The sequence below is a fragment of the Astyanax mexicanus genome, unplaced genomic scaffold (genome assembly GCF_023375975.1).
Source record: "Astyanax mexicanus isolate ESR-SI-001 unplaced genomic scaffold, AstMex3_surface scaffold_34, whole genome shotgun sequence".
NCBI lineage: Eukaryota > Metazoa > Chordata > Actinopteri > Characiformes > Acestrorhamphidae > Astyanax > Astyanax mexicanus.
In genome coordinates this window covers 3,035,301-3,050,908 of record NW_026040044.1, presented here as the reverse complement: position 1 = coordinate 3,050,908, position 15,608 = coordinate 3,035,301, and the positions used below count along the sequence as shown (strand labels likewise).

At 33.4% G+C, this 15,608-nt stretch overlaps 1 protein-coding gene across 4 annotated transcripts in view; it reads right to left on the bottom strand.

Annotated features, from left to right (window-relative positions):
* Positions 1 to 15,608, bottom strand: part of LOC103032414 (class I histocompatibility antigen, Gogo-C*0101/C*0102 alpha chain-like) — a 152,312-nt gene that overhangs the window by 86,365 nt on the left and 50,339 nt on the right. For 2 of the 4 annotated variants that reach the window (XM_049473149.1, XM_049473150.1), the window contains exon 2: positions 13,614 to 13,886. The exons of 1 other annotated variant lie outside the window; for it this stretch is intronic. In XM_049473149.1, the coding sequence (XP_049329106.1) occupies positions 13,614 to 13,886 (273 nt within the window). The remainder of the gene's footprint in view (positions 1 to 13,613; positions 13,887 to 15,608) is intronic. One more of the 4 variants, XM_049473151.1, reaches the window with a different exon arrangement.

The window sequence follows — 15,608 nt, the reverse complement described above, 5'->3', positions numbered from 1 at the left end:
AAAGCTCAAGTGTATATATTTTCCAGGTAATATACACGCTGAGGGGCGCCAAAGTAAACAAAACTTTAATTTCCTAAAAAAACATTTTCTTTCAGTCAAACCAGCGCTGGACTTTAATCTACACAGATTTCTCTCCTGAAAACCATTTATTTCGGTGAGAAAAGCGCTTCCGTTTATTGACAGTGAGCGTAGATTTCCACAATTTTAACTGAAATGGCTGAAAATAGAGGTCACCACACTAACCTAGCAACAATGCAGAACTTACAGCACAGCTACAAACAGAGCAGCTATGAAACTATTTTAACTGGAGGAGTGTTTATAACCAAACAGATCCTATTTTCTCTTCCTCTTTAATTTCTTTCAATAAAGAGTGATAACGGAACTGTGGTATAATCCCAACAATACACTGGAGGTTCGTGCTCTAACGTGTAATATTATTACTGCTGTGCTGATCAACTTTATACTCAGCCTGCAGCCTGGTGCATATGACCGCAGCACAGCAGTGCCAATATTACATTATAGCACTCCCTCTCATTGTTTATTGCCTAAATACAAAACTGTGTTGCAAAAAAAAAAAAAAAAACTTGTACATTCATAACCCAAACAAAGGTGCTATAGAAATCATTATTACTTTACTTAACTGCTGCAAATAAAGTGTTAAAAACACTGAATATCCACTTCAAAGATTCAGGCCCCGGGTTTCATAACACTTTTATACCTATTTATTATACTTTAATGCCACGTTGGCAATTTAGTACAATTTAATTTCAGGTTGACCATTATTAATAAATTTTTTTAACATTATTTAATACTGAATATGTATATAATTGTCTAGTTTGCAGAACAAATCTTGCTGCCAGTTTTTTTCATTTGTGTTTAATATAAAAGTTGTGTTTTACTGAGAAGAACAAAGTTTTTTCTCAGTTATGAAGCTTCCAGTTCTAAACTGCGGTAAAGTTAGTTTTATGTTTGACATTCGTGAGAGATTCGGAATTCCGGACTTCCTCCCCCTTAATCCAAACGGAGATTCATCACTGTAAGTGTGGTTTCTTGTGGTATTTTAAATCATATTTAACAAAAATACATCCGCAACGATAGCGCTCTCACCCCGCTTCTCTCCCAACAGCGTGCTGCTCTCTTAGGGACCGTGGCACAATTACGGACCACAGCAAAAAACGAAAGGAAAAAAAAAAACTATTAAACTCTCTTTAATGTGATTCCATGATGGCAAAACTAACAATACGTTATACAAACATATATTGCCTACATATTACAAGCCTTAAACAATAAATAGTCAATTTATTACTTCTTTTTACAACTTTATTAGTCAAATAAATTCATTCAACTCAGTTATCAATGCATGTAATAGTCTCAAATCAACTTGGTCATGTACATATACATAATCCTTACATATTACAAAGCTTATTTTTAATAAGTCTGTTAATTTATTTAAAAATAGAATTTCCTTACATGCTACAAGGCTTACGTTTTCAATTAGTCAGTTCACTTATTTTTTGTTAAATTAATGATCAAATAAATGCATTAAACTCAGTCATCGTTAGAAGTATTTATTTATTTATATATTTATATATTTATCATGTACAGATAAATATTTCTTACATGTTACAAGGCTTATTTTTTTAATTAGTCTGTGTATATATTTTATGTTAAATTAATTATCAAACAAATGCATTAAACTCAATCATCGTTAGAAATAATCATTTCAAATCAACTTTATCATGTTTACCTATATATTCCTTACATGTTACAAAGCGTATTTTTTTAATTAGTCAGTTTATTTATTTTATATTAAATTAATTATCAAATAAATGCATTAAACTCAATCATCGTTAGAAGTAATCATTTCAAATCAACTTTATCATGTACAGATATATATTCCTTACATGTTACAAGGCTTATTTTTTTAGTTAGGCGGTTTATATATTTTATATTAAATTAATTATCAAATAAATGCTTTAAACTCAATCATCGTTAGAAGTAATCATTTCAAATCAACTTTATCATGTACAGATATATATTCCTTACATGTTACAAGGCTTATTTTTTTAGTTAGTTAGTTCATTTATTTTATATTAAATTAATTGGCATATATATGCATTAAACTCAATCATCGTTAGAAGTATTAATTTCAAATTAACTTTGTCATGTAAAGCTTTATATTCTTTACATGTTACAAGACTTATTTTTAAGGTGGTCAGTTAATTTATTTTATATGTTTTATAGTTAAATAAATGTATTAAACTACTAAATTATCACTTTATGTAATACTTTGAAACTACATTTATTCTGTTTCTTTATTTAACAATACATTTTATAGTCAAATAAATAACTCAGTTTTAAATGTTTTTGTGTAATTTCTATTTATTTTGTTTCATTCATTCATTTATTTGCAGAGAGTGCTTAGTGTGAAGCTTGTTTGACCATCTAAGAATCATCTTGGTGCCAAGAATCTCTTAGGAAATCCACTCCTGGCTAGAATTTTAATGTAATCTCATCAGCACCTTTTAATTTTTAACCATCATTTTGAAATGATTACTTCTAACGATGATTGAGTTTAATGCATTTATTTGATAATTAATTTAATATAAAATATATAAACCGACTAACTAAAAAAATAAGCTTTGTAACATGTAAGGATTATATAGGTGTACATGATAAAGTTGATTTGAAATGATTACTTCTAACAATCATTGAGTTTAATGCATTTATTTGATAATTAATTTAGTATAAAATATATAAACCGACTAATTATAAAAAAATACGATTTGTAACATGTCAGGAATATACATCTGTACTTGACAAAGTTGGTTTGAAATGATTACTTCTAACGATGGTTGAGTTTACTGCATTTATTTGATAATTAATTTAATATAAAATAAATAAACCAACTAATTAAAAAATAAGTCTTGTAACATGTAAGAAATGTTTATCTGTACATGATAAATATATAAATATATAAATAAATAAATACTTCTAACGATGACTGAGTTTAATGCATTTATTTGATCATTAATTTAACAAAAAAATAAGTGAATTGACTAATTGAAAAAGTAAGCCTTGTAGCATGTAAGGAAATTCTATTTTAAAATAAATTAACAGACTCATTAAAAATAAGCTTTGTAATATGTAAGGATGATGTATATGTACATGACAAAGTTGATTTGAGACTATTACATGCATTGATAACTGAGTTGAATTAATTTATTTGACTAATAAAGTTGTAAAAAGAAGTAATAAATTAACTATTTATTTTTTTAAGGCTGGTAATATGTAGGCAATATATGTTTGTATAACGTATTGTTAGTTTTGCCATCATGGAATCACATTAAAGAGAGTTTAATAGTTTTGTTTTCTTTCGTTTTTTGCTGTGGTCCGTAATTGTGCCACGGAAGAGAGCAGCACGCTGTTGGGAAGAGAAGCGGGGTGAGAGCGCTCGTTGCGGCTGTATTTTTGTTAAATATGATGTAAAATATACAATCTTCAGTAAAAACTGTGGTTGTAGTTTGTTGTGTTCTCTCATTATAGCAAGAAACCACACTTACAGTGATGAATCTCCGTTTTGATTAAGGGGGAGGAAGTCCGGAATTCCGAATCTCTCACGAATGTCAAACATAAAACTAACTTTACTGCAGTCTGTTACTAACGTTTTGCACAGCAATCTAAGTAAGAACAAAACAGGAAAACCACATCACACTGCCATTATTCTGCAGCTCTGAGAGAGGCCTAAAACTGGCTGTTGTAACAAGACTAAACCCTGTAAAAACGCATTTAAATGGGTTTTAAAATGCATTTAAATGGGTGTTTTGTTGTTGTTTAGTGTGTGTATATTGAAATATCACCATTTCAGTTTACTGTTTTTGTACAATAAATAAAACTATTAATAACCACAATATTTTATTTATCTACAGTACTTTTTATATAATTTAATTATTTAACATGAACAAACCGCTGAGAATAAGAGTATAAATGTATTTAGAGGAGTTAAGTTGTTGGTGATAGGGTACAGTTTGTTTTCTTCGAACTGAGCTCTGGCTGAGACACTTCCGTTATTCTACAGCTCTGAAAATGTGTAACATGGCGTGTTGTATCAAGACTAGACCCTGTAAAAAAAAAGTGCGTACACAATAACTTATCTAATTCTACAGTACTGACCTGATAATAAGCCAGTTAAATTAAATATTAAAGTAAAAATAACTAACTCAATAAATAACGGTGTTGTTGTTCACACGCTCAGCTGTAGAGTTTTGATTAAATAATACATTCAGGATACAATAAAAATAAAACCCAGAATTACCTAGTTTAAGCTTTAAATAAACCACAATTACAGTGATGAATCTCCGTTTTGATTAAGGGGGAGGAAGTCCGGAATTCCGAATCTCTCACGAATGTCAAAAATAAAACTAACTTTACTGCAGTCTGTTACTAACGTTTTGCACAGCAATCTAAGTAAGAACAAAACAGGAAAACCACATCACACTGCCATTATTCTGCAGCTCTGAGAGAGGCCTAAAACTGGCTGTTGTAACAAGACTAAACCCTGTAAAAACGCATTTAAATGGGTTTTAAAATGCATTTAAATGGGTGTTTTGTTGTTGTTTAGTGTGTGTGTATATTGAAATATGACCATTTCAGTTTACTGTTTTTGTACAATAAATAAAACTATTAATAACCACAATATTTTATTTATCTATATAATTTAATTATTTAACATGAATAAAACGCTGAGAATAAGAGTATAAATGTATTTAGAGGAGTTAAGTTGTTGGTGATAGGGTACAGTTTGTTTTCTTCGAACTGAGCTCTGGCTGAGACACTTCCGTTATTCTACAGCTCTGAAAATGTGTAACATGGCGTGTTGTATCAAGACTACACCCTGTAAAAAAAAGTGCGTACACAATAACTTATCTAATTCTACAGTACTGACCTGATAATAAGCCAGTTAAATTAAATATTAAAGTAAAAATAACTAACTCAATAAATAACGGTGTTGTTGTTAACACGCTCAGCTGTAGAGTTTTGATTAAATAATACATTCAGGATACAATAAAAATAAAACCCAGAATTACCTAGTTTAAGCTTTATTCTATATTATATAATATGAATTTTATAATATTAGGCGTGAATTCTGCTCATTACTCCCAGATATTCTTTGTTTATTTATGTTGTTTATTCTTTGGTCTGTTTTTATCGCGTTCCGTTTTTTTACTTTCGTTTTAGCCGATGGAAAAAGAACCAGTTAATCCGACCCGATCCGATCCGACTCACCTCCGACAGTACAAACTCCGAGCGCGCACAGCACAGAACCCAACAGAACCAGACCGACACCCATCTTCAACTGTTCTTCTCTTTAAAAAATAAAAAAAATGAAACTTTCCGATATACAAACTCACACCTCTACACCCAAATCTCTCTCTCTCTCTGCCATAGGCGTAGGAACCGGGGGGGATTAGAAACAGGTGGCTTTGTCCCCCCCAAAAATGATATCAGTTCGCTCAGGTCAGCTGTACTATTAATGAGGAGACAGACCGGACCAATCACGGAGCCGGTTCAGGTATTAAGTCACGCCTCTCAGTAGAAACAGCCAATCAGCTTGCTGGTTTTGCGGCGCGCGGAGCAGAGTTTGCTGTTGGGGAAGCCCCGCCCCCTCGCTGTGAGATTTAGCAGCGGGATCGGGACGCAGCAGCTTCAGCTGATTTTAAAACAGATATGGATATACGGAGATTTTTCTAACAGAAAGGTAACGATAGGCTAACCACTTCAACTGTGATGATATGTTTCTGATAGCTGGTTAAAAATACACGTCTCTGAATCAGCACACAGTTTAAACCCACTGTGATTAATAAACTGCAGCTGTGTTAGTGTGTAAGCTTATCTTTGGAATTAGCTAGATTGGGAGTCAGGGTTAAAGGAAAAAAATAAAATATATATGTAATGTTTCCCTGTACCTGATCAGCTAATCACTTTAATTTTCAAACTGTTTATTCATTTAGGATTACAGGACTTACTGTGAGCTATAATGAACGAAAATTGATATAACTAACTAGTTATCTAGAAGCTGGATGTAGATGATCGCCAGAATTTCGTACAGTACTTTAAGTTGGTAGTTTAAAGCAGTTACTTAACCCCGATCACTGCCCTAAACTAGTGTTTTCCACCTGATCAGCTAATAAACAGTCATTTACTGAGTTTACCTGTTAAAATCCTTTAGCCCCCTATGGAGCCTAAATTAATCATGTATATCCACCAGAGGAAGCTCTAGAATATGCAGAACAGTGTTAATATGCAGTAGAATATATAAGAACTGGGTTGAGAAACACTGCTGTAACCTGACTTCTGTTCATTTGTATTTCACAGTAAGACCACATATCCTGACGTTTATAAAAATCTCTATGAAACGTAAAGTTACATTCTTTTACATACAATACATATTATTATTATTAATAATAATATTATTATTATTACAATAATAATAATAATAATAATAATAACAATAATAATAATCTGTTATATTATTTTAAATATTAGGTGATAACTCAGACATTGCTTGCATAATTTTTCTAACAACAGTAGCTCTAATGTGGAGTAACATGTTTAGTTTGTAAAATCACCTTATAATAATAATTTACTTTTAATTAAAAGTAATTTCCACAAATGTTGTTCTAGGAAACTATTGGGTGGGCTTGGGTTCATATTGGCTTGCTCTCTGCTGTTCAGCCAATAGACCAATAGAAAGTCACAGAAAGTACCATCGCGTGTTTCTGGGTAGATTTTACATTATTACGTTTGTTCGTTAAAATGTTATTTTTGGTTTAAATGTAATGCCTCTACTGTCAAATTCACATCGAATCTGATGATCCTCTTTTGGAAACACTATCTGCACACATTAAAAATTTGTTAAAAGAAGTTGTTCTTGTTGTTTTTAATTTACTTTTAAGTTTTAGTCTCTTAACTGTCTTAGCAACCAAAAATCTGTTTTCACTATAAATAAAATGCCATTAAGATCAGAGGTGAGAAGTAATGAAGTACAAATACTAGTACACAAAAAGAAAGTACAAATATCTATACTTTACTGCAGTAATTATTTTACATTTTCAAACAATTATCTGAACTTTCAACACCTTACGTTTTATTAAAAAATATCCTCGTTACTCGTTTTTTATTTCAGCTGGTTTTCATTCCGGCTTCTCCTCTTTCAATAAAACCCCTATCCAGATAAATCTCTCCATCCAGATAGAGAGTGAATCTGATTGTGATTGGATGTAGAGAATTATAAACATATACAATTCCGACTCCCTAGACCAATTACAGGCAATATCTGTATCACTTTAAAGTAGCAATTAAACTAAATTAAACAAAACATTTGGCCAATGGCTTCCTGCAGTATAATTCTGATGGCCTTTAGCCAATACTTAAATAAATACCCTGTTGTAAGATAAAAAAAGGTGAATTTTCATTTATTGTTTTATTGAATGACATAAAAAAAATGAAAGTGTTGTTTCAACACACTTTCTGGTAAAATACTGTTTTATGGTTAATAGGTAACTAAGCAGGAACTAAGCAGTAACTAATTAATAGTGCTGCATTAACACTTAAGTATTATCTATTAACTACCTGGAAGTACTGAGTAATTAATCAGTAGATAGTACTGAACTAATCATCACTAGTCATTATTAATAAGTTACTATATTTCTCACTTTATAATACTGTGACATGATCTGCAGTAACTCCTGAAGAATAACACAGTTATTACTAATAACTTCAGTTATTAGAAATGGGTTAGAAGACAGGGACCCTTTATTAATTATCTGAAGAACACGTTATGTAAGACAAATATTAATTTAAAAATATTTTCCCCAGAATAAGGATGTAGGACACAGCCTAGAGTAAAGCTGTATGTGAGCCATCACTTCTACTGAGCACATCTCCAGGAGGACTGAAGAAGAGCACAGGTTTAGAATAAACACCTGTAACACACTGACAGAACATTACAAAAATGGGGGTTAAGCAGACTACTGCACATTTCAGTGTGTCTAACATTTGGAAGATATTGAGCATACTAAGGTAAGTAAGGTTAATATAAGTGGTGTCACTGACTTTAATATCACCACTGATAGAAGAAACTGCAGCAGCAGGAGATAAACACACTGATAGAGGCCCGCGGTCCGGTGCTGTGGAGTTACCGTAATTACCCTAATAATGCGCACTCCAAAAAAACCTCTGAGATTGCACGGCCGAAGATAAACTTTTTATAAATAAAAAATATTACAGTTTTAGATGTCTTTTGGAGAACTTTATTGAAAGAAATTAATGTCTCCTATGTAATAATTTTATGTTATAATGTTTTTTCTCCCAAAAATGTTGGTTACGCAGATTACTACACACTGTAGTATTTTACTATATGTTGCTAATATTTGAAAGATAATGAGATAATAAGGTAATTAAGATTACTACTACTACTACTACTACAAATGGTGTCACTGGCTTCATTAAACATTTAATATCACCACTGAATTGATTACTTACTGCTTAATTACCTATTAACTATGAAACAGTATTATTTAGTGTTACTGAAGTAATTTTCTACACAGCCCCATTTATTACAAACAACAAAAAAGATCATATTATTCAGGGACACGTGGACAAGCAAAAATAAAAGCCTTTATTTATTCATAAAACTGTGAAATCAGTGAAATTCAAAGTACAATATAAACAAAAATACAGCATCAGATCAAAAGCTGCCAATCTCCATAAACATCAAACCACACCTGTTTATATATCTGTTCTTATGCTGCAAATTAAGGAAAAAGTGCATCAAGAAAAATATAGTAATATATAGATCTAATTTAAAAGCTAAAAAAGCAGCAGAAGATCATAAACATTTACACTGCACGTACCACTTTCTGAAACACTGGGCAGGTAAAGTAACCAGGTAAAGAAGTCCCTAGGAAATAAAATAATGCTACAGATGCCAAAGAATTAAAAGTTAAATACAAAATATGTAATGACGGGGTAAAAAACAATTCTGTACCGGGTTACTGACAGACAATCCTTTCAATTTTAACGTTTCTCTATTTTTAAGAGGTAATTCTCAAATTTGTGGTTCAAATCCAGAGAATTCCAGCATAGATTTAACATTTTGACCAAATATGTAAACATAAAACACACTGTAAAAGAAAAATACAAATAAAATATATATATAAAAAAGTGCAATAGTTGATTTAAATGAAAAGGCTTTGGTAAAGTGGCTATATTCAGCTCATCCAGCAAATGTAAAAATGTGACAGAAAATAAAACAGTAAAAATACATATAATAAAAAATATAAACAGCTGATATTTAAACAGTAAGCACCTGGACTCAGACTCTGTTATATCCGTATTAAGGTGAAAGTAAACGGCTATTATCTGCCACAATTTAAACAGTTTGAGTCACAGAGTAACACTTAATATAACACTCAATTTCCCTTCTGTCTACATTCAATGCATAAGCACTAAAATATATCAAATATACACATTAAAAACACAGCACTCAATGCGATCTGAAGATGCTTATTAATAAAGTAAACTGAAATTAAAACGTAATAGATCAGAACATCTTAACTCAAGTATTCTGAACAACACAACAGGTAATACAATATTACTGCAATACACACATTAATCAGTATGGTGGGAAAATGTGAGAAAGCAAACTGATAATGAATTATTCCAGTCTAATTTTTAACAGCTTGCTAAATTACATTAAAATAAGAGGTATATGTAATTTTTACCTTTTTTCTTGTGTTGTAACTTTATCCCAGTGCCTTATTAAGCTGTGTGTGTGTGTGTGTGTGTGTGTGTATTGCCCAGGCTTGCTGCAGAGAATTTAAAACTGTTTTCTGAAACTTCATGTTAGAAATGTAAAGAAAAATGCTGGAAAATTCAGTCAAAACCTTTGGCGCAACAAGTTTCATAACCAGCTTGAGATCATGAATTAGCAAGTTATTAAACAGCATTAATCACCCTGACTAGTTGCTCCCTCAGTTACCTGAAAAACAGCAGAAAATATCAAATGACATGTGTTAGCATCACCAAAAACGTACATTTCTACCATTCCTTAAACACACATCCTTTCATTTTGGTAGATCAGTATGTAAACTGTATCAAACTGATAAGTATTTGTTACAATAGAAAAATAAAACTAAATATTTGATACAGAAACCTTCTCCAGATCTCTGTTTCGCTGGGCAACATTGAGTTTTAGCTCCTTCAGGTCTTCAGGTCTGGAGACTGGCTAGGCCGCTCCAAGAACTTAAAATGCTTCTTACAGAGACATTACAGGGTCATTGTCATGTTGGAAGACCCAGCCACGACCCATATTTAATGCTCTTTCTGAGGGAAGGAGGTTGTTGGCCAAAATCTTGAGCTACATGACCTCATCCATCCTCCCTTAAACATGGTGCAGTTTGCTCCCAACAATACAGTAAAGTGTCCTTAGACAGATATTTGATCTTGGTCATGGTGGAGAGGCTGGAGTGTGATTGGTGGATTTTTACGAGTTTAAACAGGTGTAATTAATACAGGTAATGAGTGCAGAATAGGGGAGCTTCTTAAAGAAGCACTAACAGGTCTGTGAAAGCCAGATGTTTTCCTGGTTGGAAGGTGATAAAATATTTATTTCATGCAATAAAATGCAGATAAATTATTTAAAGATCATACCCATTTCCATTTTCTTCCCCAATCAATACTATAAATCTCCAGAGCTCACATTCTCACATCAGTATAATATGTAGTGTAGTTCACATCTCTATACAGGTTTGCAGAAACATTCCAGATATTTAATTAAAGTTTCTGGTGAAAAAAAGGTACCTGTAGAAGCTTTATCGTAGCCACCTCCCCCACCTGTGAATTTCACAGAAGAAGAAAAGGACATTAATACACAATTCTTCATTAGGATTAATTAGGAGTATTTGTAGGTACACAGGTCCACTTACCACTCTTCTTCTTAAGGAAATAGACACCGATAAAGACGATGATGGCGATGATGATGAGCAGAACACATGTTGTAATCCCTGCTGTAGCAGAACCTGCAGTGTTCTTCGATTTTAAGATGTTAGAGTTCATCTTGTCTGATGCAGAAACACAAAGAAATACAGGAATCTTATTTATCTGATGGATTATCACCCTGCTGCTGTTAATTCAGATTAGTGATTATGTATTTAATAAATATGTATACTATAAGAATATATAAATACCCCATTGTACTATAATTGGTTTTGTGAGGGTGATGTGATTCACGCAACAGTCGAACTGAGCTTTGTCATCTTCCTGTATCTCCACACTCTTCCTCAGCTGGTAGGTTTCATCATCATTGGGTCTGACTGCAGAAGATGTGATCAGATGTTCAGGAAATGAAGTGCCGAACTTCCTCACGCTCATCACCACGTCTTTGGGGTAGAATCCCGTAGCCATGCAGGTCAGGGTCAGCATTCTCGGGTCTCGCAAAGATTTCTTAGCAAACGCATAAACTTTAGGAGGAGCTGCAGCGAAAACAAATAAAATAAAATGAAAAAACATTTTAAAATACTATTTTTTAAGAAGTAAAATCTCTAAGTAAAAATTACAAACTGTCACCTTCTGCAGCAAACATTATGAAAATAAAAAATAATAGAATATTATATAAGATCAATTGGTACTTTTGGTAAGCAGTGTGGGCAGTGTGCCAAGTCCTGCTGGAAAATGAAATCTGCATCTCTATAAAAGTTGTCAGTAGCAGAGGGAAGCTGTAAGATATGAAGTGCTGTATAATAATATAATAAAACACAGTGGATCAACACCAGCAGATGACATGTCTCTCCAAACCATCACTGATCATCAGTACATTTTACATTTCATTTAAATTAAATCAAGGGAGCAGAGTCTGGAGGAAGAGTAGAGAGACACACAGTCCTGTTTCCACAACAAGAGTTCATTTTTACTAATTTAATGTGATTTAGAATACTTTTTTAAATCAAGTTCACGTTAAATCATCAGACGTATAGGCTTTAAATGCAATTGCCCTAAAAAAAAAACAAAAAAAACAAAGCAATTCAATATTTTAATTAAATAGATTTCTTTTTTGTTCATTTCAAACAAACAGCCCTTTTCCATCACTTTTGTTTGGGTTGATTTTCTTTCACTCTGAATGTAAATCCCGCTGCATTTAAGGTGGAATGGAAAGCTTGCTAAATGCGAGTGAGATATACATTTACTGATCTATTTACTAAAGTAACGTACCTTGTTTAACTATATATGTGTCACGCCTGACGCTGTTAGTCTGCCTGCTCTCGTCCCTGTTAGCCCTAAAGACTCTAACTCCCAGCATGCTCTTACAATGGACTACAATGTCTCTGCTGAACATGTGATGCAGTCACGCTCTTCCTCTCCTGAGTTCTGATAGGTTGATTCCTTGATTACTCCCAGGTGTATCCCCTGTATATAAGCCCCCCTGTTCCCTTTGCTCCCTGCCGAGTATTACCTGGTTCTCCAGCTCTTATACAATGCGTTTCCTTGCTTTCCTGTTTTTCTGATTCCTGACCTGTTTTCTGTTCTCAGACCATCTCTTCCTGCCTGTTAGACCTGTCTCTCTGTCCAGCCCTTGTATTTATGTATTGCCTTTTCTGTTGCAGAACCCCTGCCTGGTCTATGACACTACTGGCATGTCTTGTGATTTTGCTGCTGTGTTTTATTTGTATATATAGCCTTGTTGTAAATAAACCACTCTTTTACATTCGGCACGTGCCTCCCCATTCCCTGGTTCCTGTGTTCCTTACAATATATAATAACTTGTTTAATTCACAAAAAATATCTTGATTAAAACTAAGGCTTTCTTTGAAACAGCTGGTTGAGCTTCCACGTTTAAGGGGGAATTTAAGGTGCCCCAGATTAGGGGAGAGCAACTTACCTGTACCTGTGTGTATAATGAGGTAGACCAAAGTATTTTATTATAATACAATTTAGTTGCCAACCTTGTTAATAATCAATTTTAACCGATTAGTTGTTGCAGCAGAGTTCTTGTCACTTATTTTCGTCATTTTGGCCAAAGAAATTTGGTTGCCAAATATTATGTGCATAAATGGAGTATAAATTATATAAGCTATACAATAGTCACAGTTTTACCAAAAGATGATTTGCCATTATTTTCAGATGAAGCCTACATTAATAAAGTCTACAATTTTAAAACAGACCCAGTCAGGAAACTCACAGTGATTTCTCAGTGTTTCATTTCCGTACTGCATGAACTTGGTGAGCCAGTCCACACACTCTTTCTCCAGGTAGCCCTTGGTGTACTGGTTCAGGATGGCCACATTATCCCATTTGTTCTTGGTTATTACCGCCTCCTGAACCGGAGCGATCCAGCGCATGTTTTCATCATCGAAGGAGAGGAACTCTGATCCATCATAGCTGTACTGATCAATCCCTCTCAGAAACGTCACTGTTCCATTGAACTCATCGACCTCACAGCCGTGTCTCCACTGAAGAACATGAAGATCTGAAAAGAAGGAGAAAATGAAGACCATCACAATCACTGACACAGATCACGAGAGAAGGAAATAATAAAGATCTGATGAATCACTAACCAGTGTTATTGTGGTTCATCCTCTGCATCAGAATATCCACGTTGACCTTGAACCACTGTTCTTTACTCTTGCGAGACTGGGTTCCTTTTTCCCAGTAATCTTCCTGCATCTTCTCCATCATCCAACTCTGTTTAGGAATCTTCTTCTGCTCCTTACTGTTGTAGTAGTCGATCTCTCGGCCATCCAGCAGCCCCAGAGCTGTGAACTGGTAGATTCCTGGTAGAGACACGTCTTTGTTGAGGGCGCTGTAAATGTAGAACAGCGAGTGTCTCTCTGGAGGAGTAAGAAAGGGAAGGGGAAAGGAAATGTAAACTCAAATTTACTTGCAGAAACAAAAAAAATGTCAGTTAGTTCTGACCCTGCAATGTGATTGACTAGCTGAGAGGCTTTCTATGAGTACCGTTATCAGCCGGTAATGCACTGCAACCGAAGCTCTCCATGTACTACCACATACAGGTAACTTAGCATTGATGCAGCACTTACAAGCCAAATACAAACCAAATGCGAGGTTATTATACACCACTGGGATCCCATAGAGGCACAGTGCAGAAACACTAAGCCATGTCTCCAATAGGCGGCGTAAACTAAGACGCAATCCACACAATTAAATAAATAATCCCAGTGATACAAAAACACTCCTTATTACACACATTTTCAGACACCAACATCAGCTTAAGAGTTATTATTATTAAAATAAAAGCTTAAGTGTGTTTTTTTTTCAGTTAAAATAGGGTATTTTAAGCTGAATGCAAAATAAGAGATTCTTGTAATTCTGCAGATCTACAGAGATTTCTCTCCTAAAAAATGTTTATTTGGGTGAGTAAATAACTTCCGTTTATTTACAGTAAGCTTAGTTTTACACAATTTTAACTGAAATGGTCAAAAATAGAGGCTACCGCGCTAATAACCTAGCAAAAATGCAGTGCTTAAAACAGCGCAGCTACAAACAGAGCAGCAGTGGAACTATTTTCTCCTCCTCTTTAATTCTAAATATTTTAATGAACAGTGATTATAGAACTGTGGAATAATCACAATAATACACTTGAGGTTCCTGCTATAATGTGTAATACTCTATCTATGCCTATCTATGGCCTGGTGCCTACAACTGCAACATAGCAGTGCCAATATTACACATTATAGCACCAACCTCAAGTGTATTATTGTTTAAATACAAAACTGTGTTGCAAAAAAAAGAAAGAAAACTTGTCGGTTGTGACGGTTTAAAGGAGATTACTCTCACACATTCATAACCCAAACAAAGATGCTACTGAACTCATTATTACTTTCTTTAACTAGAGCAATTTAAGTGTTAAAAAGTGTAAAAAACACAGAATATCCACTTCAAAGATTCAGGCAGAAGGTTTAATAATACTTTTTGTAGGCAGCAGGTCCTAGTTGGTTGGGTAAGGTTGATGTGTACAGTAACCACAGAGTCCACTTGTTGTTTTAAAAGATGTTTACTGAAAAAAAAGGGTTTCCAACAAACAAAAATTCCAAAAAAACTTCCACAAAATATCCACTTTAAGAGGCAACTATGCTACGGTCTAAAAACCGTGTGCTCCAGTTTCTACCTATGTTTTATCTGCTGCCCTGTTTCGCCCCCTAGTGATGAAAAACACATTCTAAAACTTTCCTTCTGTCTTTCTTAAAGAGACCGGATACAATTGCTCTATTAATTGAACTAACATCAAAGGAAAAGGTTCTAAAGCAATACAGAAAGAACAATATATAACAATAAAAATACAAAACAATATATACATAAAAGGCAGTCCTACTTTTGGCTCCTATATTTTTGTACCCAGTTATTATACTTTAATACAATGTTTGCTATTTAGTCCAATTTTAAGGAGCCCCTAAGGTGACATCATGTAAAAAAAAAAAATAAATAAATAAATATATATATATATATATATATATATATATATATATATATATATATATATATATATATATATATATATTAAGGCATGGGAACAAGATACTAATGCATGAGAA